This window comes from Styela clava, chromosome 9, assembly GCF_964204865.1.
Source record: "Styela clava chromosome 9, kaStyClav1.hap1.2, whole genome shotgun sequence".
Lineage (NCBI taxonomy): Eukaryota > Metazoa > Chordata > Ascidiacea > Stolidobranchia > Styelidae > Styela > Styela clava.
This window is the reverse complement of record NC_135258.1, coordinates 2,143,762-2,170,644: the sequence shown is the minus strand read 5'-3', so window position 1 is coordinate 2,170,644 and position 26,883 is coordinate 2,143,762. Positions and strand designations below refer to the sequence as shown.

The 26,883-nt window shown below is 36.2% G+C and overlaps 2 protein-coding genes across 3 annotated transcripts in view; one reads left to right on the top strand and one right to left on the bottom strand.

Annotated features, from left to right (window-relative positions):
* The first annotated feature begins 8,306 nt into the window (after window positions 1-8,306).
* LOC120339346 (ethanolamine-phosphate cytidylyltransferase-like) lies at window positions 8,307-11,930 on the top strand. The gene has a single exon (XM_039407451.2). The coding sequence runs from the start codon at window positions 8,375-8,377 to the stop codon at window positions 9,491-9,493; it is 1,119 nt and encodes a 372-aa protein (XP_039263385.2). The 5' UTR covers window positions 8,307-8,374; the 3' UTR covers window positions 9,494-11,930.
* Window positions 11,931-12,699: 769 nt separating this feature from the next.
* Window positions 12,700-26,883, bottom strand: part of LOC120339016 (host cell factor 2-like) — a 36,083-nt gene continuing 21,899 nt past the window's right edge. Inside the window, exons 16-25 of one of the 2 annotated variants that reach the window (XM_039407055.2) lie at window positions 25,938-25,969; window positions 25,021-25,161; window positions 24,419-24,574; window positions 22,259-22,521; window positions 20,627-21,120; window positions 19,592-19,718; window positions 18,677-18,842; window positions 17,703-17,857; window positions 15,922-15,982; window positions 12,700-15,040 (exon numbers count right to left, since the gene is read on the bottom strand). In XM_039407055.2, coding sequence (XP_039262989.2) covers window positions 15,007-15,040; window positions 15,922-15,982; window positions 17,703-17,857; window positions 18,677-18,842; window positions 19,592-19,718; window positions 20,627-21,120; window positions 22,259-22,521; window positions 24,419-24,574; window positions 25,021-25,161; window positions 25,938-25,969 — 1,629 coding nt within the window. In that variant the 3' untranslated portion in view covers window positions 12,700-15,006. The remainder of the gene's footprint in view (window positions 15,041-15,921; window positions 15,983-17,702; window positions 17,858-18,676; window positions 18,843-19,591; window positions 19,719-20,626; window positions 21,121-22,258; window positions 22,522-24,418; window positions 24,575-25,020; window positions 25,162-25,937; window positions 25,970-26,883) is intronic. The other variant, XM_039407056.2, reaches the window with a different exon arrangement.

The window sequence follows — 26,883 nt, the reverse complement described above, 5'->3', positions numbered from 1 at the left end:
GATGTGTATACTTGCATCAAACAAACCTAAAATGTTTCTTGGTTTACTCTCTTTTCACATCACAGTTAGATTAGGTCTTTCTATAATGCACAGAGTAATTACTTATCATGTCATATTCAGATACAAATAGGACAATATAATTGGATATACATACATTTAATACATATACAATTAAGAATACAAATTAATGCCTGTCTATGTTGGTTGCGTGTCATGAATTGAAAAATCTGCTTTTTCATAAAGTCATTAAGTCTTGCTTCTGCCTTGCCAGTAATTATAGAAAATCCAAGAAGAGAAACGACTTATTGAAATTTATAATTACAGAGAAGATAAAAGTAAAATAAACAATATAAAACAACACTCACATAAATTCAACTTGTCCATTTTAAAATTAAAGCCTAAATCAATTCATAAATCACAAGCTGATAGATCTAATAGATCTCATCTTGTTTTCACTTTATATCCTCTGTCAGAAGAGAAAGGACCAATGTAGTACTTATGGGTAACATGTCTAAATCTCATTTGATGTTAATTACTTAGGTATGTAACTTACCTAATATATTTCGCACTGTGTGTTCGTCTTTTGTGTTTTCTCTTTTATGTATCCATCTATCTATTTTATCTTTCAAAATGACTGAACAGTATTCAATTCAATGCTCTTTACTCTTGGTTTTCTTGAACCTCCCTCCCTGCGATAATTGCTTAGCGTAGGTAGTTAATAACGACGAACAAACCCCCTACTAACAGCAACCTAGTGTTATTTGTGGCAACTTTCTGATCATTTTGACTCGTTAGCGACATCTAGAGTGACTGGCTCAGAGCAAGGCAATAGAACAATTCAAGTCGATCTGTCGAGGAAATGTTCGAAAAAATGTGAATTCCATAAAGTGGAAAGTCTTGTAATATGTATATTCAGAGACAACGCTATATGACGAATTTCTCGGGGGAAAGGTCACGCGCAATCAAACGTAAATAAGGTAGATTCACATCTGAGCAATGATAACCACTTGGTTGCCGGCATTGGACCTGGAAACAAATGAAATAGAAAAGTAAGAAACTGTTAACATTCTAAATGATGGACAACGAAAGAATAGGATAATGAAGACTGCCTGAAGTGTCAGCCCAATTTTACGTACTTGCATCGCAAAAAACTAAGGAAGATAAATGACCAGGCATTTTATGTAAAACTACATTGCACCTCATACACTAAAGCACAGCACCACGTCGGATTTTATTTATGATGAAGAATTCCATATGAAGACATTGTAATTCATTTATTGGACACGTTTAGTGGCCATAACGATCGTTTCAAAATTTTGTTGTTATATTTATTGTTACTTGTCTTCGTCTCCATTTTTAAAAAATCGCTTTTCTCTTCGAATACTGGACCAATTGCTTTGATATTTTCAGTGGTTAAAGATAAAATTTTTCTCCAGAAGGCTATTACTTTTTTTTTCGCTATGACGTCATCAAAATTATTGCTACTGGGTGGCGCTACGTGTCCATATATTTGAGCATAGCTCACTTGTTACTTTTGCTAACACTGTTTTCACCTAGGCCTATTTAGCAATTGTTTACGATTACGCCATTCAAATTATCTGTTCGCTTCAAGGGGCTAATGTAAACAAATTCGAAACGATACATAGACACAAGCCAATCATGTCCGTTCGATGTAAACACTTTGGAATCTACCGCACTTGCAGTTTGTTTGTTACATAAGTTAGACGACGCCCGAACTACATACGTTCGTGTTTTTATTTTGTAATATGTTTGTGTGCGTGAAATGGGTGAAGAGACACATGCATTTCTGCGTGTTTTAAACCTTACTAAAGGATTTGCTTGTTGTCCCGATATTCCCCATTATTCTGTGTGTTCATTCTTATGTTTTTTGTGTTCACTGTTTGTTTCGTGTATTTTTTTTATTTTAGGGGAGATCGAAATAAACTTATACTTAGATACATATACGGCGACCACTGATTTGTCAAGAGTAACTGAGACAATGAGGAATTAAAGCGTAGAATTACACGTTGGTGGATATCGGCAGTTGTAATTCAGTTTACGGTTTAATATTATCAGAAAAACTGCTATGAAGTTGTGAATTTGTCATAAATGAAGTTTTTTGGATTGAAGTAATTTGGTTGTATTAAAGCAAGCACAAAACATTAAATGTCCCACTAGGTGAATTTGCGTCGCATAAACCAAATCAGCGTCAACGAGTAAATTTAAAATCACAGGACTAATAAATCAAAACATGGAATCAAATGAAAACAACAACAGATCACAGAAGATAAGTTCAAGCAAAGTTAATTGAGTTTGGACAAGTCTTTTTGCAAATCGTACTGATATAAAACATTCAAATGCCTTAACGTAATATCCGAGAACTCAAGTCGATTTTTACATTTTTGTCAAGATGATGTAGTCGATATTATAATACGAACTCAATGATATGCTTGCACATTTAATTTAGAACTAATTGTATCGATTGTTTATATACATGCCTTCTCAAATGTACTGCGGCTGTCCAGTTGTGATTGTTAGTAAATTGCATTTAATCATATTGCAAAGCGAGACGCCTGAATAAGGACCAATCATCTGTATTCATGTTTGTTTGCTAAGATTTTTTGTGAACTTATTACTTATCGATCTTAAGATCGGTAAGTATGTTGATAGGTATTAGTCTGTCTGTCTGTCTGTCTGTCTGTCTGTCTGTCTGTCTGTCTGTCTGTGTGTCCTGTGTGTCCTGTGTGTCCTGTGTATCCTGTGTGTCCTGTGTGTCCTGTGTGTCCTGTGTGTCCTGTGTGTCCTGTGTGTCCGTGTGTCCGTGTGTCCGTGTGTCCGTGTGTCCGTGTGTCCGTGTGTCTGTGTGTCTGTTAGATGAACGCGATATCTCACGAACCCGAGGTTGAATCTGCTCCAAATATTGCATGTGCATGCATCATATCTCTTACCAGAAGCCTATCGATTTTGGGTTGATTATGTCGTATAATTAGCGAGTTATTAATTAATTAATTATCGCTCGATCGATAAGTCTTCGGTCTCCGACCGATATTCTCGTATTTAGGTTTTATTCACTTTACAGATTCTTCGCATTTTCATTATCTTTGCATTTTTTGATTTTTGTGAAGACATCGATATAAAATCCATCTATCTTTCGGCATACGATTTCAGTTATGCGGCTAAAAGACTGAAAGCGTTTTTATTTCTCAAGTTGAGTAGAACATGGTCTATTTTCTATTACAATATCTGTAAATAAAGCACATTGACGCATATTTTGTCGAAGGGAAAGAATTCGCTGAGACTCAAATTGAGAGTCAATCATATTCAATTTTTGATTTTCTTTCATGTACTCGGCCTAATATATTGAGTACGGTCATACAAGCCTCATGTTCGAACATATCAGGGATCTGTAGAAGTGAACTTTGCACTCGCGGAGCGAATATCGTCGACCACTGTAAAGAGATCCAACTTTCATTGACGTGTTTTTCTGTTTGTAAATATTGGTCGGATTTTTTTTCTTGTATTTTATGATTGTATGTTAGACTCCTTCATAGGTGACGCTGGTCGATGGTTTATCGCGTCTCCCTTCACGCTGAAATACATTATTTTTTATATTTTACGTTGCTATTAGTATACTTACGTATTTTCGACATGTGAAAATATAAATTACCGACAGAATGACTGTTCGGAATTCCGACGCAAATCCGTGGAGATGGCTTGCCCAGCGATGTATAATCTAGTTGGTCCGTCTAGAATTCCCTCAAATGAAAAATGGAGGAAGTCCGTTCCCAAAGATTTAGCAAGCCCAAGCGGAGTTGTTTATAGAACTTCACATCAATAGAGTGTTGTGCAATATCATGAGTAAATTGCAAATAAGACTATTTGGAAGATCAAGCTTTATAAGAGGAACAATGTAAGTCGAGAATTGAACCCTGGGGAACTCCAGAATAATCGAGGTATAAACTGGCGATAAAGTTGTTTTCACGATCATAGATGAATGACTCAATGATTACCAGAATTTGTTCAGACCCACCGTTGGATTTGTGAAGGAATCTGTCGTGCAAAACTCTACAACTTCTTTGCAGTCCTTTGCATTGTACAACGTTATTTGCCCGTTGTATATAAAACAGATGCTGAAAGTATTGAAATTCCGACGTATAATCAGCTCTAATAATCCATGCCTTTTATATATAAGGAGGGGCAGAAATGTTCAAGAATCTTTAGAAATATTAGCGGTCGGCAATATTTTTCGAGTCGGGAGCCAGAATTACCATATTGATGTCTCCTGCATAATTCTAACTTACAATTGAAAAGCAAAATCAAAGACGTTCGGTTACTATTACGGTTACGGTCATATTTTTATATATTAACTCTTATTAAAACTTACATTTACTGATGCTTAACCAGTATAGCCTAATTGCATTCAGTGCTTAAATACTATTTTTATCATACTATTTTTACTATACTATTATCATTTAATACTTATTCAAATTTTTAGCATGTAAATTATTGGAATACTCATATTTGCTTGATCCTGTAAAAAAAACTGTGACCGTCCTCAAATAAATTAATTAGGTGACTATTTATTCCCAGTAAATAAATATTTCAAGCCTGTACTTCATAAGCCTAATTATTTTTTGAATTTAATATTTATGATATGTTAGTTTCATTCACTTATATTGAGCGACTCAATGAAGGCATAGTTTTCGTCTTATAGTACATGGGAATTAGCCAATCTCCTGATCAGACCAAATATTTACAAAATATTTTCTGCCCCGGGCTCGCTATCTCCCCGTTTGTATTAGATCGAATATAAATGTTTTACCTTAATAACATGTGTAAAATGTGGGCCAAATATTGTCATATTTTGTACTCAAATTTCAAAAAAGCATTTTTCATTCAAGAACAGACTAAACTCGTTCACGAGATTCCATTTTTCCCAGATGCAGTATTCTAGAATTTATAACCGCTCATAAATATTTGGACCTCCTGAAGTATGCCCACCAAGATAGCGCACAACCTGAACTCAGGTTGTGAACCAGGTTATGCGACAACTTGTTGCGCATACTTCAGGAGTACCAAATATTTTTACTGTGAACATATTACAATTGGTGCGAATATAAGCAGAATGATCCCACTACTTGCATAGCACTCTCATTCAGATTGACTGTGTTCAATATTTGTTTGCAAATTTATCAAAGAAATGCATCTATGGAATCAATTTGGAAATTTTGTAGTGATTTTGCAAAGTTACACACTATTCCCAATGTTCAAAACTCCATGCTGCCTTTCATCCATGCATTTTTTTCATTTGTTTTGTACATATGATAAATTGTTAGGTATTTTTTGGTGTCTTCGAACGCAAAATGTTTCCTACAGCTATTTACTTATTTAGATATACACAATCTAGAATCCCAGACCCAGAATTTGCTGCATTCAAATATTTAAAATCAGCTTCATTTATATATATGATATGTGGAGTAAATTCTGGTGATCTCTCAATTACCATAGTTGGACGGAAGAAGTCGTTAGAAGTCTATTACATTTAATTTATCCACCTAAATTTTGTTATTATTCCGTGTGAGTTGTCCACAAATCTTTGCAACAATTGCTTTTACGTTTTTTAACTTCATTTAAAGTTATGCCTGCCTTCCTGGTATCTCTGCATTTGTTTATCAGTTTACTTTTTGTGCTGTTTTGTTTTTATGTCTGAGTGACGAAATAAAATGATTGATTCAACATGGTGAGAGCTGACTCTGATGACCTCGTGGTCGTATCGCTCCCTCCAGACCATACCGAAGAAACTTTATTTCTACTGTTTTATATTTGTTATTATCACCATCGTATTTATGTTTTTTTTTATGGTTAAAAAATAATAAATCTCTTTCTCTCTCGCTGTCTCTCTATACAACACAAAAACAAAACCATCCGCTTCGGGTTCAATAAATTGGCGCGGCGGTGTGGCTCATCGTGCTAATAGTTAAGAATACGCTCGCCACCGCACGTCTAATTACTCTGCATCGGTTTGCAGGTTCGAATCCCATGCGGGATGGTTATGTGCAAGAGGATTGCTGGACTCCTCGCCGCCGTAGGGTGGTTCACGAAACCGCTGGTCGGTAACGGCTTCCTCCACCATCAAGTCCATGCTTCTGAGAACAAATAACTAACTAATCTCATACCCGACATGAAATGATAACCGGACGAAAGGCCGTGGTTCGCCATATTGTTAAGCCGTCTTATCGGCTTACCTCTCCCCCGGGATAAATACCGTATGTAAATTCTTATCCTAATCCCTCTCTTTCTCTCTCACCCTTTACTTTACGCATATATATTATTTGTAGCTGTTTTGTAACCCCGCCCGATTATCGTTCGATCAAAGGTCGTTTCGCACTTCTCAGTCATTTATTTATTCAACAAATTGTCGCCTCATTATATTGCGAAATTAATCTTTGTAATGTCTCTATTGTGTAACAGTTCCCATATTAGTTAATGTACATGATACAGAAGGCAAGGATAAAACAATTTATGTATAGATAACGTTAGTTAGGTTAGAAACAGGATACCGGTACCGGTACCGCCTGTCTGTAATCGATTTTTGTAGTGATCGATATTCAGATACCATATTCAAAGTTTCTTCAGTGTCAATTCCAGCTGTACCGGTATTGTAGGAAGATGAGAAATCCGCTTTGGCATATTTGTTATTTGTCTGGGACAGAAATAATTCTATAACAGTTAATTTTGCACTAGGATATCTTTCACTTAGCAGACTGTCATCCAATATATTGGATCAGGACTATCAATAAGAGAATTGAATTGAATATAGAATTGAAATTCAACTGACAGACTGATGGCAGAAACTGCAAATTCTACATGAGAAATAAATGATAATTCGAACAATCTCTTTGTTACGATATATTCATAAAACATTTGTAATGGAACATAATACCTACCCTATATACAGATATAACCAGTTGTGGGATTCAAATTTTTTGTCAGACGGTTTCATCACAAAAGTCATATTTTTTAGCCGGTTCTGTTACAAACAGAACATTGACAGTAATCAGTAATGCTAACCGGTTCGCTGATCTCATTCTGTGAGACGGTTCTATAGAACCGGTGCGAACCGGCTGAATTCCACCACTGCCTATAACCAGGCCAACTTGCTACATTTTTACACATTCATGGCGTATTAGTTTTTTTTGTTTTGTGTGTATACTGTTTTTAAGAACACTGGCTTCATCAATTACATAAATATTTACGTGTGATTAGTCAGTTAGTGCTTTTTCTGATAATTGTTTTTATGAGTGCCTGTTCACAGAATTAACCAGCATTGTTTTGAATTAATTTCTATGTATCTTGGACCACTTTATTAGGTTTTCACTGATCTGCTGATGCTAAATTAATGTAGTTTTTATGGCTTTGACCCTTCTCGTCACCTTATCACATTACATTACATCTACACCCGTTGTCTTTGTATCTGATTAAATTGGTTTTATTGGATTTATTGCAACAGCCCGAAAGTGTAATACATTTGCGTATTTTTTGTGTGTTAGTTTTTGGCCCGAGCCTTGTTTAACAAGATCAGTGTTTTTCTTTTGTAAATGCGTGTTGGTAGTCCACTCATCATGTTTTTAACTTTTTTGAAGGTTTTTCTCGCTCTATCCAGAATTCTCCATTTTCAATTTGTGGAGTTTTCAAAATAAACTTATATAAGTCGAATAAACCTGGAATATATGGTATCGACGGCGTCTGTGTGTGGTGCATGTAATAAGCGTTAGGAATACCCTCGCTACTTCTCCTCTGATTACTGTGCATGGAGTCACAGATGTAGCAAGAGTAAAGACGAGAATATCGGTCAGAGACCGAAGACTTATCGATCGAAAGTTAGGGGATCCCCCAAAACAGCGCTCTTACTCCATAAGGACACCTTGAGTTCCATCACTAATTAATTAATAATTCGCTAATTATACGACATAATTCATCCAAAATCAAGTGGCTTCTGGTCCGACATATGATGAATGCACATGCAAAATCTGGAGCAGATTCAATCTCGTTTTCAAGAGATATTGCGTGCATCTAACAGACAAACAGACAAATACCTATCAACATACTTACCGATTAAAATCAATAAGTAATAAGTATTTCAACTTCAAGGGTCTTACTGCACACTAACACAAAATGTATTTCTGCGAGACTAATTAAACTCTGTATGAAAGTGAACCTTTATGTGTATAATGCAAGAATGCTATAGCAATAGTGAAAATGCCTAATCTATATATTTTAAGAGTCCTGCTGCACACTAACACAATTTTATTCCTGTAACAGATTTTATTTATATATTTTTATAAATTGTTTTATTATTATAATAATAACCAACATGAGCCAAACATTGTGTAATGGTTCAGGCAAGAAGCAAGTTCGCGTATGGGTGGATGGTTGTTTTGACATGGTTCATTTCGGTCATGCGAATTTGATTCGCCAAGCCAAGCTGCTCGGAGACTACCTTATTGTGGGTGTCCATAGCGATGAGGAAATTACGAAACATAAAGGTCCGCCTGTTTTTAACCAAGAGGAACGCTACAGAATGGTCCGAGCAATTAAATGGGTTGACGAGATCGTAGAAGGAGCCCCTTATTGCACAACAATTGAAACCTTGGACAAATACAATTGTGATTTCGTTTGCCATGGCGATGATATTTCCGTAACTGCCGATGGCAGTGATGCGTATCAAGAAGTAAAAGATGCTGGTCGTTATCGCGAAGTCAGTCGTACACAAGGTGTTTCTACGACTGATATTGTCGGTCGAATGCTTCTTGTCACAAAATCTCATCACAAACGGGAAGGAGAAGATTTACCAGACAAAGAACGAGTCCATCAAATACAAAAAGATGCTTCCGGACACAGCCCTTGGACTGGCGTCTCACAATTTCTCGCAACTACTAAAAGAATCGTGCAGTTTTCAGGAGGACGTGAAGCAAAGCCCACAGATAAGGTTATCTACGTCGCTGGTGCCTTTGATTGCTTCCATATCGGTCATTTAACATTTCTTGAAAAAGCAGCGACGTACGGAGATTACGTAATCGTAGGATTACACACTGATACTGAAGTGAATCGCTATTGTGGAAGCAACTACCCGATTATGAATCTTCACGAAAGAGTTTTGAGTGTCCTAGCATGTCGTCATGTCGATGAGGTGGTGATTGGAGCCCCTTATACGGTTTCCAGAGATATCATGGCTCATTTCAAAGTCAATCTTGTAATTCATGGAAATAGCAAAGTATATGCGGATTCAGTTGGTGGGGATCCATACGCGGAACCAAAAAAGCAAGAAAAGTTTCGTTTAATTGGCACGGAATCTACGCTGAACACAGCTGGTTTGGTGCAAAGAATAATAGAGCATCGGCAGCTATACGAAGCGCGGAATTTGAAAAAAGAAAAAAAGGAATTGGCAGTTTATGAGGCTACTCGTCAAGATCAAGGCTTCAAAGCTGTGTAGTTTCTGGAATAATTTATTATAGTCCTATACTCAGTGATTCCAATACAAGGTGGTCGCTTGAAAATCTGAAAATTTGTCAAAAATTTATCAGTCCCTGCGTCAGATTTTAAATTTTTAAAAGAATAATCACTTTTTCAATCTGAAAGTGTTGGTTTCAAAATATAAATCAAATAAAACCTGGAACAAGTTAGAACCTAAAAGAAATAAAAACGTATTGAAAAAGAATAGAGTGGGCTAGCATTTATTCATGACCTCATCTGACCTTCAAATTTTCTGCTTTTCTAGCGATCGCCTTGTATTCCCCTTTATAATTCATTCACACATATTCTATTGAACTAATGCTTTTGTCAAAAGTCTATGCATACCCAATGTGCACTGCTAACTGGCATTGGTTTATCATATGCTAAGTCTTCTTGGCTTTCCACTAAATATTGAAATCTCGTCCTATTTAAAGAAGTACATTTTGTTTCAACTCTATTCTAAAATCTTACCGTACTTTGGGAGGCCGTGATTCGCATACGATTATGCGGTATTATCGTCTTTTCTCTCCCTGGAATAAAATTGATAACCCAATTTGCTATATGATTAAGAAATCTTATAAATTTTTATGGAAATCATTTCCTCTTTATGACTAAGCTGTCTCATCGACTCAGGATACGAATGTATTCTCTATTCTGCCCCACAACAGGGATGCTTTTGAATGAAGGCTATTCAATTGAAGTGCAATATATAGCGCAGAAGTAAATATATTTAAAAAATTTATCTACGGTTATTGATTTGACTTTTTTTGACCATAAAATATTTTAAAAGATGTTTTCCAGTTTAACTCTTTCCACTTAGCTCTTTTCGAGCATCTACCGATATCTAACCTGTCACTATTCTTTGATAAAACTGGAATTTTCCATATTTTGACAACTGCCTAGTCTATTTCACCCTGAATAAGGTTGCAACAAAATTAAGTCTAACACTTTGGCCACCAGACTGTTTCTTTGTCAACAAATGTTTGTTTTTTCTTCAATTTTATCGACTATGATTCTTCAACAATCTTTTTCAAAAGAGCTCAATCAATGACAGTTTGAAATTTATCATAAATTATTTTAGCTTCGCTCTTTAATTTTGATAATGTGAGATTGGGCTTTGAAGTCTGGGAAACCAATGTCCAACCTTGATTCAATGCTAATAAAAAATTCATTTTTAATCCTAATTCATTTTCGACCATGGTTCTCGACCTGTAGTACTTGAAAATCCCCCTAGTGGTACGCGAGCAGCTTTGGATTTCTGCAAAAATTAATTGCCTAAATTAGGCCAGCAACGCTTTATCTTCATCTTCCATATTGTATGTATTCGCTGAACGGTGTTTAAAGTGCTGCCGGTCCTTTTTAGCGATCGCCCTTTTCTGTTCAGTTACGTGTCACCTCATAAAGGATGTTTGGCCACATTATAAATACTCCCACGGCACGTTTCTTTTGCCATCCCGCCCCAAAAAAGGGGCTTTGTCAGTGATACGCGGCGAGTAAAAAACAGTAAATTGGTTTGCGGTCTTTAAAAAGATTGAGGACCACCTATCTATGAACTATGAGAAAATCAATGTTTGAACGTAAAAATGTCTGTAAAATGAATTAATGAATGTCAAATTAATGAATTTTTGCGTTTCGTCGTAAATGTGGACTCCTCAGCCTTGTTAATATAGATCAACAAATTCATTTCGCAAACAGAAAAACTATGGTAAATTTCAGCTATTCTTTATGTTATCGAAATATCAGACATCAAGCCACACTGCACTAATTAGTGTTCCTTCTGTTCTTAGTGTTCCCTTTATTGTTTTTATTTATTTATGTCATATCGGTACGAATCCTTTATTATTTATTCAGATTTAGTTACTGTTGTGTTGTTTGTAAAATTTATGTCGCACATTATGCATGGTATGTAGCAAAGTTCGTAGATATGCCTGTCAAGTGTAAGTTGTTGTTTTTTAAGCTTTATTCTAACCCAGGGGTGGGCAACCTTTAATACAGAAAGAATAGATAAAATTAACTGTGTGAAACCGCGGCCACGCCTTTATTTAACATAGGCTTTCTAGTAATTACAGGCACTGTTGGGTATTTTCACTTAGGACATGCGCTGTTTACTTCGCACAAGCTATCTGTTAGGTGTTAGCTGTTGTAACGTTATTAGCATTAACAATAAATTGGACTCGGGTATAGTCTTTGCAACACCGCAGGATTTGAGCGTACTGAATTAAATCAAATTAAAAACCAGTTTTTGCGCACCATTTGAAATTGGCATCTCTCCGCGGGCCACATTTTTCTTCTTTTTTAAGATTTCTTTGTTTTGAATTTATAGAAGTTGATTAATTTATAAGAAATTGTTTTATTAATCAATGTTACTGTTGAATTGAAATATATATTTGTATGCAGAAGCTGATGTATGTTAGGAAGTATATTGGATGATTTCACGCTGAACTAGGACCTTGCACAGTGTTGTAGGCATTTCATGAGCGAGGCAAGTATCGCTTATGTTTTAGGAAGACTTGTCGAGCCGACCAATCAGAGGCACAAACACCCAGTGGGACTTCACCCTTCAGTTGATGAACGAACATCTGATAATTAGAATCTGCGTATGAGACATCTGTTCTTATAAAGAAGTCCATTAGGACTTAACTCTTAAAATGATGCATTTTCAATTGAATCCATTTTCTTAAATTGATGGACGAATATCTGGTTTTGGGACACTGGTCCATAAATGTATGTCTCGAGTATTGAATTTTTTCACTCTTAAAACTAGGCTAGTCCCTCAGTCAGGGGGGCAGGCCTGCCCAACTTTTCCAGTGTCACATGAGGACATTTTTACCGAACTTGAACGGCATCTAAGTTCTGATTTACATTAGAAATTACAATATATATAAAAAAACAAGGGATGGTCAAAATATTTGAGTATTATATCGAATGTTAGAGTAGCAGCTCATTATTCTAATCTCTGAAAACACATGACCTGAACATGGCACACTGGCGCGTTGCTGAATCAGACGCTTGCAGATTTCCAAACACAAGAGAAAATGCTCATACTTTTCGCTAAGAATCGGAGATGTAACTGCGGGTTGGGCAGTCCTGGAGTAAGGGGTTATCTGTGTACTAGCCGACCTTGAATAACCTCTTCTCAAAAAGTAAAAAAATTGTTTCACCACCTGGCACAATCAACACAATACATCAGTGAAAAAAATCTGTATATTACTCAAGAAAGTTTGAAAAAGAAACGGAGGAAAATGAACATTTTCAAAATATCACATCTATAACAATAAGGCAGAGTAGTTTCACGTACAATATCGGCCACTAGAAGAACAGGACCAACTGGAGTATGAATTTTTTTAATAAAGACACACCTCCAGTCATTTTTCACTCCTAATAGTAAATCTCACAATTTTCATTATTTTATGACAAAATCTAAATTCCGGAATATTACCAATAAATTTTTAAAAAATGATATTTTTTGACTTGCGCAGGATGTCGTTAGGACCTTTCTCTTGACGATGAATTTGGTATCAGAGCTCTGAAGCTGGTGCAAATTTTTGGTACTCTGTACCAGGTTAGGGTTAGGCCATAATTTAATTCCGATTTTCCCTATTTTAGTTCAATTTGACTATCTGTGTTAGCCAAGTGGATATATCCCTGCATATAGGTTTCAGTTCCTTTACAGGTGAACAAAATTAGTTACCCCCATAGTGGTACAAACACTCTGGGATCATCAAAATATTTCCCACAGTAGCAATTGTACATTTTCAAAATTATTAACAATAAAGCAGTAGTTTCCTGCACAATATCTCCGTATTCTATCTTTTATCATCTCGTTTACTGATAATTCACCTCTGTATCAAAACAAGTTTGAGAGTATGTTGAAAGACTTATCCAAATATTTGAAGTCAAGTAGCCATTGAACTACTATTTTTGTTAGGACCAGTGTTTCTGGTTCCTTAGAGAGAGAGACAGACAACATATATGGGGGTGAAGTTATTTTTCAAGATTATACGAGAATGAATTGTGAGAACCCCTGGAGAGAGGAAAATGACTTATCATCATATGGCAAACCACGGATTCTTGTCCAGTTGCCAGTCCAGTCGGGTGTGAAATTAGTTAACCAGTTATTTGTTTCAGATGAATGAACCTTGCTTTAGAAATATATTGAAAATAAAAAATGTAAATCTCTAAATTTTATGACATTGCAAAAATTATCACTTTTGATCTTTTACATACAAGTCTGCAACTCTTATAGCACTGGTCTGGTAACATGCAGACAGCACAATCAGGATATTGACGCCTAAAAATATTGAGTAAATTCTCTCCAAATTAATCCCAAATAGGCCATAGCATTTATTTACAAGAAAATATAGGCAGCTCACTCTTACTAATATTAGAATAATAATAAATGTCTTCCCTGCTGTCTATATAACAAAAAGAATGAAATGAATATGAACAAAATGAAATTATTGGAAATATCGATCGGGGTTGCACAACACCAATTAATTACTTATACTCCCTTTTTGCACTTGTGGATCAGTATGTGTATAATGCAAAGATGCTATAACAAGAGTTAAAATGACTATCCTATGCAATTCAGGAATCTCGTACATAAACATAAAGGGTGTCCATTAAGTCTTAAAATGGCAAATGGAATTCATCGATAACCATATATTGTTTTAACCCTCACAGATGTATTAAATGAAGTAAAAATACTTGAACAATTACTGATTAAAAAACAACAAACCTGGTTAAGATATATTGAGAAGCGACTTCATACCAAAATTGAAATTGTAAAGGGACTTTATGGACACCCTGTATTTCTGTAACATCACATGTAATAATGTAATGTATTTGTGTTGCAGACTCCTATAGTTTATCTTTACTTTTGCTACATCATTCTTGCATTACATACAGACATATCAACAGTGCAAATGTATTTCTGTTAAGTTCCATCCGACCAAAGTTTAGTGAGGAAAAGGCTGATGTTGGTTAGACAAATCTATTTGAATTACCGAGCAGTGTTTCAAATCAGCGTTTCTCAACAAGGTCCCTGGAAGATTTTCAAAATGAGCACGGAGTTTTCCATTAATGGCGTTATTTATTGGGCCTGCAACAGGTCCCGAAGAAATCTTATCAATTACGAATGAGGCAAGAGAGTAATATTCCACTCATTTCTCATAAAAAAAAGATTTTGGGGACGATTTTCTTTGGCGGAATGCTTCATGAATTGCTTAGGTGTTGTTCATATCTTGAATGGGGATGAATAAAATAAACGCCCGCTACGAGATGATAATTTCGTCTATTCTTGCATCTTCGCAAATATATGTTATTGTCACTAGAGGGAGTAATGACAATACAACAAACTGTAAAAAAAATACGAGATGAAATTCTCTGTTCTTGAACTATTTTTTATCGTCTTTGTCATCTGCAATATATTATCTTCATTGTGACATCATAGTAAATGGAGTGTGACATCATAGTACTTTTATGACAACATCATCAACTGCCAACTTTCTGTTTCTTCACTGTTCCACTGTGGAAATAAATTCACAAAGATTAGCGATAAATTTCATGAAATTGAGATGCGACTGAAATATTTTGTATTCGGTGCTTATTTACGTCTTTCGCATTAAACAAGGTGATATGGAAGAACCGGAATAATCACGGTTTGGCATTGAGTACTCAATTTAATATACCCAGGGTGAGATGAGGCATCAGATTTTAACCAGAGATTTTTAATCAACAAAAGTTAAACTCTTTAAATGTTGGTTAGTGGTCGGCAACCTGTGGCTGCGGGCATTTTCCAATGGGCGTTCAATAAATCTGCAGTGTTACACAAAAAAAGTTCGGACCTCCTAAAGTATTTGAACCAAGATGGCGCACAACCTGAACTCAGGTTGTGTACCAGGTTAGGGTTCAGGTTATGCGACATCTTGGTGCGCATACTTCAGGAGTACCAAAAGTTTTATATATGCAACATTACATATAAATTTTTTGCCAAATGGTTTTTGTTCATATATCAAACGATCATACACTGCGTAAGTTTCAACTTTAGTACCGGCATTGCTACTATATTCGTATCTTCATTCTTGCATATTCCGTTATTTTATTGTGTATTTGAAATTGCACTAGCTAACGACATGTAACATTATGTTCAGTTGTTGAAACTTTGTCACATGTACGGGTACGTTCGCTCTAGTTTCAATTACAAATTAAGTGTTCCCTAACAAGATAATAGGTACTTAAATTTGAAATTTTCAACCAAATTTTTAAGACCTTTTTCCTTATACATATTGTCATAACATAATAGGATTTGATGACATCACACTCTGTGATGGTGATGTCACAGTACTATCTGTCAGTAGAAGATGACACCGGTGCTTGAATTGCAACCAAACCAAGTAATAATCTCACCTATCAGCATATCCAGGGTTTCTCTTGAAGGCTTGTCTGGCTGTGTCAACTTTAGATACATCTGTGAAAAGAAACAGTAAAGTTTGAACACCAATTCATGTATAAGTCGAGTTTAAAACCCTAAAAAAGTTGCCAAACTAAGGGGTCGGCTTATACAAACATAACTCTGATTGCACTAAAAGGTTTGACAGTAAAAGTGAGAAATTTGGAGTATTTTGAGACACTTCTTACTAGTGGGGCTGTCCAAGCGAAGCAAATATTCGAAATCGAATCGCAAATTATTCTAATCGTTTTTCGGCTAATTTTCGAATCGCTAAAATTAGGTACTGGTACATAAAACGGAAACCACCTTTACGGGTTGTTTTTCATCGGGCAAGCGGCAGCGCTCCAAGCTCAGACCACTCTCACTTCCGGCTTAATTGGTTTCCCGATATTTCTCTCATCTTCATTTTGTGATAAACATGTCATTACTAATGCCCGCCCGGTGGCACGTGATTAGCCATTTCATGCATGGTCATCATAACAAGGGATAATCGGTCATGACGTTTTTGAGAGAGAACAAGGAGAAAAAGGAGACAATTTAGAAAACGATAGTTCTATAAATAGAATCGATTTGAAGCTGTTGAGTTAGTTATCATAGGAACATGGTACAGGCAACTCATGGCTGAAACAGGTGTTTTGGGATCTTATGATGGCAATACCTTCTTTGAATGGAATTTGTAATTTCTTATGATGGCATTACTGTATTATCTATCCATCTATATACCAAGACAAATAATTGCACTCCTGCATTTTGATGGCTGTTGTACACTAACAATATTATAGTCATCAAATAACATTGTCATCAAACTAGCTTGGAATTTGTTAAATGCAATTTTGAACTTGAGCAACAGTTTTATCTATATTGATGGTTGTTATTATTTTGCTGAAATTTACACAAAAAAACATAAGACTAGTGAATAGGATTAAAATAGCATCTACAGGCTTTACAAGTCCTATTAAAACTGAATCCATCAAAATTGAGATTGCAATTTTTGAATAGCGCAATTTTTACTCTTAACACTCAACAGTTTTCGAGACCCAAATTTTGGAGTTCTCCAATTTTTTTGACCAGTTCATACAAGCGTTTGATCTCCTTTCATAAATCTGAAAACATTGTATTGCAAAATACCAGCAGTAAGTAAGATGTAACTGCACATACGTTACCACAACATCGAAGGTGGGCGTTTATTGTATAATAGAGACAGATTTAATATTGCGCAATAATATTCGATTATTCGGTTCGATTCGAATCAAAAAATTATTCGATTTTGGACAGCCCTACTTACTAGTATTAATAAAAGTAAAACATAACAATAATAGTTATCATTTTCATTAATTTCCTTCTGCAAACATTTACTGCTATAGGTTCGTACGGCGTGTTATGATTTGTAGGCAACTATTAATGCCCTGCAGTCGAAATGACAAACATGGAATACACCTAGGGTGAAGATATTTATTGAAGTTGAAAAATTCATTTAATTTCTAACCAAACAGTGAAAAACCATCAAAAACCGATAGAAAGCATACGAAACAGTGCCAAAATGTGCAAAAACAGTGAAAACCCTGCAATCAAAATAACAATTATTGAACACACCCTGGGTGAAAATATTTATCGAGATTGAAAAATTCATTTTAATTTCTAACAAAATTCCCAGTGCCTATCTCAATGTTAATTGACAAGATAAAATTGAAGATTAAACTTACAAAAATAACGGACACAAAAGAAATAAAATTCATACCTTGTAACCAACGAACTTGGGTCGCAGGTCCATAACCTTTCTGATTCTTCGCTGCAATCCTGAAGATGATCGCCGGCTTGCTAGAGCAGTCTATGTGAGCTGAACTTAACTGGTTGTGTGACACTATGCATCTAGGTGATTCCCCAAGATAGACCCTGTTTGCAAAGAGAGTAAGAAAGATTCTATTATCACAAACAGAGTCAACAACACTATGATCCACTTGATTCAATACGAAGAATATTTCAACAATATTTTGTTCCCCATCATTCTTTGTGAAGGTCAATATGCAGGACCAGTTAGGTCACCAAGGCTCCCGTCCATGAGTACATACTGTATTTAGTAATAATACAGAAATAACATCACAGATGAAAAAAAAATAAAATAAATTTAGGTTATTTTGCCGAAGAGGAAAGTTGATAAAGCAGTTGATCAATATAGTTAAGCTCAGAGCAGTCTGGACAACATTATCCTGACCAGTTTAACGTTGCATAAGTGCAAAATGGTCGAAAAGCTTCCTTTGACCAATTGCAACGCAACCCTGCGGGCTCAAAAGTACAAACTTTTGAAACACTTCGAAATCATTTTGAAATGTTTAACACTTGAGCAGTTCTTTCGAATAGAGAAGCATATTTTACCCCTCTCAAAAGCTAAGACTTGGGTGGGGGTACTCCCGTAGTATGTGTACCAGCTTAGGGTTAGGCAATAATTTTATTCCGATTTTCATTATTTCAATTCTATTACTAGTTGGAGGACTGTCTGTGTTAACCAAGTGAATAAACCACCTGCCCATAGGTTCCAGTCTCTTTACACAACTTGATGTAAAATAGGCGAACAAAATAATTTCCCTCCATATTGGTACACATACTTCTGGAGCGCCAGGGTGGGAGCATTAGATGACTCAAACTTTGAAAATGTCTCACATACAACTCAAGTCAGCACTGGGTTTACTTTGTCCCCGTCAAACAAAATCTTACCTGACAAACTGCATATTGTTTTGTTTAGCTTGATTTGTTCCTTTCACAGCTAGGTAGACAGAATATTCGACAATCGCTCCGTTAACACTCGATGGCGGTTCCCAAGATATCGATGCGCCCTCTTGTGATTTACTAATTTTAATAGCAGAGGGAGCTCCAGGAAAACCTGATGAAAGAATAGACCATGAGTGTGATGAATTGGACAACTAATGGCAAAGCAGAGGAATCTGTGGTTATAAGACAGGGGTGGTCGATTACTTTTTTGAGTTGGCCTGTTACAGATAATAGACTTGGTTACTGGGCCGGAGGCTCAAAACTTAACGGAAAAAACTATGAATATAAACAGTTTATTTACAACAGGTAGTCCAAAAGCTAACTTTTAATAAGAAACACAATGGAACAATTGATGACAAATGTGATTCACTATTTCACATAGATTCTTGAAACAATATTTATGAATTTGGAACATATCTTAAAATCAAATTTTCCCGAAATCAATTTTTTTTACATCAGATACAAATGATTTTAAATGTATTCAAAATTTCGATTCATTTTTGAATATGCGTGCATGAAACAGCTCGCATTTATATTATATTAAGAACCACAATATAACAATCTAAGTCATTATGACTTTATTTTAATCGATATTTTTAACACAAATTTAGGTGCTCCTGAAGTATGCGAACCAAGATGGCGGACATCGAAACATAGCATGGGTAACAGGTTAGGGTTAGGCGATAATTTTATTCCAATTTCCCTTATTTTAGTCCTATTATCAGTTCGAAGACTAGCCAAGAGTCTCCCGTAGTATTTATACCTAAAATTATGGCCTAACCCTAACCTAGTACACATATCACATTCCAATGTCCGCCATCTTGGTTCGCATACTTCAGGAGCCCCCAAACAATAACAAACCTGGCAAGCATGTTTTAAAAGCAGATACTTCAGAGAATGAACCTCTCCCACACGTATTTATTGCAGATACCCTGAATTTGTAGGCAGTCCCTGGAACAAGAGGAACACGAACCATCCATGGTCCACCCTAGAACAAAGAAGATGATTAGAATTGTTAAGTTGGAATATTTGGATTTTCATGTATTTATCCGAAGAGATATCATATATTTATCCGAAGCTGATAAAACGACTCTATAACAAGAAGAACAACAGCCTCTCGTCCAGTTACCGGTCCATATTGAATATGGAATTAGTTAGTTATTACTTATCGATTTTAATAGGTGAGTATGTTGATAGGTATTTGTCTATCTGTCTGTTTGTTTGTCTGTTAGATGCACGCGATATCTCACGAAAGCGAGATTATATCTGCTCCAGATTTTGCATGTGCATTCATCATATGCCGTACCAGAAGCCTATTGATTTTGGATGAATCATGTCATATAATTAGCGAGTTATTAATTAATTAGTGATGGGACACAAGGTGTTCCTTATGGAGTAAGAGCGCAGTTTTGGGGGATCCCCTAACTTTCGATCGATAAGTCTTCGGTCTCTGACCGATATTATCTTTTTTTTTTCGGAAGCATGGACTTTATGGTAGAGGAAGCAACCAGGGGTTACGTGAACCATCCTATGACGGCGATTAGTCCAGCAATCCTATCGCACAACCCCGCATGGGATTCAAACAAAAATTAGCCAGTGGCAAGGATGGCGAGCAATCCGGCAATCCTCTCGCGCGTTCGTAATTATCCCACAACACAGGGTTCAAATTTGCTCTTCCACACAAGGTAATGTTGCACCAACTACCTAGTTTCTGATTAAATCGAATAACCTAATAGAGGAAGATCCTCAGCGACCTCTAAAGCATTAATAGATTTATATAAGATAATATATCTTTACTGCAGATACGTTGGATATAATTGACAGGAAGACTTGAAACAATTCTAGTCAAAGCTGTCAAGGAAGGGAAAGAAATATTACGATAAATAACTAACTCACCTCCTCAGGGAACATGACAAGATTCTCAGTTGGAGCTCCTTCAGTATCAGGAGAAAGATAATGATCGACCGTAAAAGACGTGGATTTTGTTATTGCTACATCCAGCCACTGGTTTTCTTTTTTAACAGGGGTGGGGGTACCATTTGTTATCGAAGTCGGGGGCTGTGTAGCTGGGGTAATTTGAGGAGTAGGGGTAACATTGGTAGTGGGCGCTCGCTCTCCAGATATCATAGCTGCAGCAGAGAGCATTAAGGCCGAAGCGTTAGTAAAAGATGATGTGGATTGTGCCGATGTCAAAATAGGATTTGATGACATCACACTCTGCGATGGTGATGTCATAGTACTATCTGTTAGTGGCACACTGTCTGTAGAAGATGACACCGGTGCTCGGATTGACTGTGATGTCACAGTTGGTGCTTCTGCTGTATCCATAGCAATGGGCTTATCAGCTCCACCTTGTGTCTGTTCTTTATCGGTGGTTTCTTTTGCTGAACCTATTTTAAAAAAAGTATGAAATGAGTCACCTACTCAATGATTATTCTCAGTTTTAAAATACCTGCAACTGAGCATTTAATATAGTCACAATCCGGCTCAGGGTTTCTGAACAGCGTATAGTAAAATTATCATCAGTTGATTTATTTAAAACATGGTTCCACTCCAATGCCTTTTTAAATACCTATTAAATATTCCAATTCCCCCCCCCCTCTCCCAAAAAAAATTTCATGGATTGCATCAAGTTCACAGGCAAGGTTAACCAATATCCATCCTTCTATTTTAGTACTCCTATATTACTTATACTTTTGCAGTACTCAAATATATGGACACAAAGTACAAATGTCATATAAAAGTGTTCCCATGAATTAAAATAAAACAGCCAAATTTTGTGAGAAATATCAGGCCCCATATGCCTATGGAATTAGAAAAATGAAATAGATTTTTAATTACTTTTTCTACCATATATTTGAAAAAAAGTCAATGAATTGGTCCAGTAGTTCGAATAGTCTATACTGGGGTTTTCCAAACTGGGGGTACGTGGACCCCTAGGGGTCAGTGATGACTACTCAGGGGGTCAAACAATATGAACAGAGTCTGGTCAATCTTTATTGATTAAGTTCAATCAAAAACCCATTGTATTTTGCTTTTAGAAAAGGCGATTAAAATTTTATTGTCTTTTGCAAAGACCTATTGTTGTATTCAATTAAAGAGTTCAGCTGCACACTAACACAAATGTATTTCTGTAACGTTTCGTCCGACCAGAGTCAGACTTCCTCAGACAAGCAGTTTACAACAATGGCAAGAAATAAATTTGCTAAATGAATTTGAAATATCAAATCAAGTATGACGTAACAATGCATAAACGTTTAATTTGCATTTAGCCGTAGAAGTAATGATGGGAAGATTAGAACCACAAATATCAGTGGAGCTCATTTCAGATGTAATTGAAAAAAAAAAAAGTTTTATTATTGCATTTACGAAAACTAGCATAAAGGCATAGAGAAAAGATAGGAAGTTAGTCTCGCGCAACCCAACTCAAATTTACCTATTGTTGTATTGTAAATGAAACATTATCGTTTTCGTTGGTTAGGCACTCTGGGAAACGCTGGTCATAACAACAATTCTGTGAAAACCTACCCTGGTCTGCTGACATGAAATCTGCGGGCAATGATGTTGGCACTAATGGTATCTGCTGAGTCATGTTTTGAGGGTCACTAGTTTCCATGGGAACATCTTTGGAAGAAGATTGCTGAGTCGTGTTTTGCTGAGATGCCATGGCAACAACTTGTACAGATGAAGTCGTTGCTGTGGTCCCAGATTCCAGGTTACCGGCGGCGACGGTCGTGGTTGAATCAGTTTGCGAAGTTGTTGTAGTTTCATGGGGAGGTGACGCTGGTTGACTGAAATAAACAATATATGAAAATAAAAAAATGATAGTTTGAATTATTTTCAACCATATTGTCATCTTCCTGCAGTCTGAAGAAGAATAGGTACTCCCGAAGTATGTGAACCAAGATGGCGGACATCGGAACGTAGTATGTGTACAAGGTTGGGGTTGGATAGGGTTGCCAACCGTCCTTTATTTCAAAGGACAATCCTTTATTTGAGATTTTTGTCCTTGTCCTTTTTAAGATGATAATTGTCCTTTATTTTTTCCAACGTCGTTTTGCCCGATAGTTATAGTGCTGTGCTTGATATAGTTCCGTTCTTGAAAAATTGCCTCCGTTTATATATATGCAAGCTTTTAATTATTCTTTTTAATTTCGCTTCGGCACGGCTCAAATAGCCAAAGAAATACCAATTTTATTAACAATTTCAAATATTTTACATTAATTTTCCGAAGATGACAAGTGGCAACACTCCAAGATTTAAGTGAATTCTAGTTCAATAACTAGAATATAACTAGAATTTTACCTAGAATATAATTGATCTCTAAGATTTTAGATTATTTCTCAACTCTGCGATAACGTATTTGGAAAAAAGATTTGACTTTGATGAAAATTCAACATTTGGAAAATAATCTCTTTTGGATAATCTTTCTCCAAAATATCAGACACTTGTAAAAATTGTAGAGCATTTGAAGCTAAAAGACAAACTTAATTTGAATATGTTTAACCTTCTTGATGAAGTTGCACTCATTTAAAAAAGTTTGGCACGATTCAATGCACTAAACTGTTTACACTTTACAGAATGTAGCTTGATTGGGTCAATGTTAAATAAACATTAAATGAAAAACACATATTTTTTATGGTTCCATTACATTTGAGCCCACGTACATTTGAACCCACGACAATTGCACCTGCATACTATTGCACCTATGGAAATTTTTTTGTTGTACGGATAGTTGAACCCATACTAACCCTAACCCATGGGTTTCAGCACCCGCATATTGATTGAACCCGCGGATATAGACATGGGTTCAAATGTACGTGGGTTCAAATGTACGGTCACCATTTTTTAATATATCTTTTTAGCTTGTATATAATTTGTAGTTCATTGGTTTATATTGTTCTTTTCTGCAAGTTACAAAATAAATGATGACGGTAATCTATGTCTTTTATTGAGACTTTTCATAGTTGGCAACCCTGGGGTTGGAACATAATTTTATCCCAATTTTCCTTATTTTAGTTCTATTACGAGTTCAGGGACTAGGCAAGTGACTTCCGTAGTAATTGTACCTGAAATTATGGCCTAAGCCTAACCTGGTACACATACCACGTTCTGGTGTCCGCCATCTTGGTTCACATACTTCGGGAGTACCGAAAAATAATATGAAAGTTTTTTTTGCCTCTTGCTCTGAAGAATGCTCCAAGTCAGCCACTAATATCTAATGTCATATAGAGGGGGTATTTTCTTAGTAGGAGCCGAATATTTTCGGCCCTTATCCACTTACTTACTCCCAACTTGTGTTCCCATTTACATTTTGTCCAGGTGATTGTCATCCTGGGATACCTGTGTTCTAATCCTATTTCCCCACTCTTAAACTGACCAATAATAGCATAGAATGATGGTATTGCATTATGGGTAAAACCACTGAAGAATGCTTCCCAGGTACAAATACTGCCAAGCTGGTCTCCAGAGGTCATTCAGTATCTTGGCACAGCACAGGCAAAATGTATCTTATGTCTGACCCTATATTCTGTTATTTGTGGTGACCAATGACCTGTTTATGTTAAGTATTGCTTGTGTTCATTTAACAGTAAATTTACACCATTGAACACTTGCATATCAGTTGATACCCGCATGTGGTAAAAATAGGGTCTTGTTTGGGGTTAAAAGATCATAATAAAGTCTTACCTTGTAACTGACCCAGTGGCCATTGACGCTCCCTGTACTGTATTAGTCGTGCTAGTGTTCTGATCGGCACCAGCAGTCGCAGTTGTTGTTGAGTCTGTTTGATTTGTTGTTGTTGTTTCATGAGGAGGACTCTTGCATTCTGGGGGGACAAGTGTGCTGAAAAAAAAAAAGATTTTACATTTTCAGAAAAAGGTCTTTAACAAGAAGAGCATATATAGAAGAATATGCTGTTGTTTTATATACATGGTCTGCTGACATGAAATCTGCAGGCAATGATGTCGGCACTAATGGTATCTGCTGAGTCATGTTTTGAGAGTCGCTGGTTTCCATGGGAACTTCACAGGGAGAAGACGGATGAGTCATGTTCTGCTGAAATGCCATGGCGACACCTTGTACAGAAGAAGTCGTTGCCATGGTCGCAATTTCCAGAGAATATGCTGCTATTTTATAAACGTGGTGTCCAAAAAATTTCACTCGATATTGTAATATAATAGTAGTTCCGTAGGATCTGTGGCAGCAAATCCAGAGCCTTGTTCGCAAGAAAGGGTTAGAAACGCTCATAAAAAGCCGACTTGAAAAATAAAAAAATCCTATTCCTCTACCTTTGTTCGGAAACTGTTGAATTTTGTCCAGAGGGTGTCGTCTGCGTGTTGTCTGCATCGCTATTGGCAACCGATGTGGTGGAAGAATCTGTCTGATTCGTAGTTGTCGTCTCATGTGGCGGACTTTTTGGAGGCTGGCTGCTGTAATCGTTATAAATATTTTTCAAAACAGTTGTCAGAGGGCTTTCTACAAGCAATCACTGGTAAGTATTGATTTACCTATTTAGGAGATCCGGAATGTTTCCTGATTAGCATTGCCATTCTAATCAATAACAAACTGGTTGAGGCAATGGGCGATATCACATAGTGATTAGCTTAATTTTTGAAGGATCATTAGCTAGTGGTCGAACGAAACCAGCACTTTCCTTTTGTAAGGCTTAAATATAGTTAACTACAATGCGTGTGCAATATATATTTAGAGAATATTGGTCGGAGACCGAAGACATATTGATCGAAAGTTAGGGGATCCCCCAAAACAGAAACTGCGGTTTCAATTCACCCGCTCTTACTCCATAGTGACACCGTGTGTCCCATCACTAATTGATAATAACTTGCAAATTATACGACATAATTCATCCAAAATCAATAGGCTTCTGGACCGAGATATGTTGAAAGCACATGCAAAATTTGAAGCAGAAGTAATCTCGCTTTCGTGAGATATCGCGTGTATTCAACAGACAAACAAATACCTATCAACATACTTACCGATCAAGGTCGATAAGTAATAATGCAATAGATGTATTTGCTTCTCAAAACCAACAAAATCCTCCAAATTCAAACGAAAAGTCGGGAACCAGATTTGGGCATTAAAACTAAAGAGGGGGATCTGTGTACAATATTTCTAACTCTGAACCGGGCCGTTTTTTTATTAAATAATATGATAGCTGAACCAAGATTGTTCAAAAAATCATTATTACCTTGATGCTTCTGTTGGTGCAGATTTTGATTCCTGAAAACAAAATATTTATTGTTGAATCAGATGAATGGATAAACTAAACTACAATTTAATGATTTTCATAGCAAATTTGAGTGGAAATGTTTCTAACCAACAACTCTGCCAGAAAGAAAATCCTAGATATAGCTATAAGCTCATAGTATAGGGTTGAAAGTGTAACTCTATCAATACTCCTTAGGTAATAATATATGGCAGTGTTTCTCAACCTGTGCGACCCGAAACTGGGTCGGCTGAAAAAATTTTCGGATTGCTGGCTTTTTAATAAAAACTTGAAAGTTACTATTTTTGTTGTTTATTTTATATTTGGCATTGCTCAAGTAAAGCCATGCTTAGATTTCAAAATCTCGCTGATGGCAAAATTTCTCACTTTAAAGCAGGAGTGCACAACCTTTTTGCTATTGACGGCCACATTGTATATATTTGTATTCAATACGTCCTGCAGAGGATTGATGGGATATTTTTTGGGGATTTATGATGTCATAACCCCGTATTTGACCCATGAGAGGTGCAGTCTTTCAAATTATGAAGTATGTATGACTACTTGGAAGTATAATATTCGCATTTTAAACGGATTTTTCTTTTCTGTGAACCTATTCTTGAGCAGATATATTGCAGCAAGTTGGATAATGGTTGCACAATTTTGAAAAAAAGTCGGGGAAGGGGCAGTCTCCCCCATTTTCTTGTCCCCAAAAATATAACAAAATGTCGAATATTTTAATGAATTTGTTCTATAAAAGTTTGCGAAGCACAGTCGCCAAATCCTATATTTTGAACTTTTTTTTGTTTTTGTTTATAGGATTTTGTATGTGGACGGCTGTATTATTTTTTAACAACGGCCGCAGGTTGTGCACCGTTGCTTTAAAGTAACACCCACATAATTTTGTATTACGCTATATAAATAATAAAAT

Coding starts and splice junctions, on each gene's coding strand:
- LOC120339346 (XM_039407451.2), top strand. CDS start 8,375: ATGAGCCAAACATTGTGTAATGGTTCAGGCAAGAAGCAAGTTCGCGTA.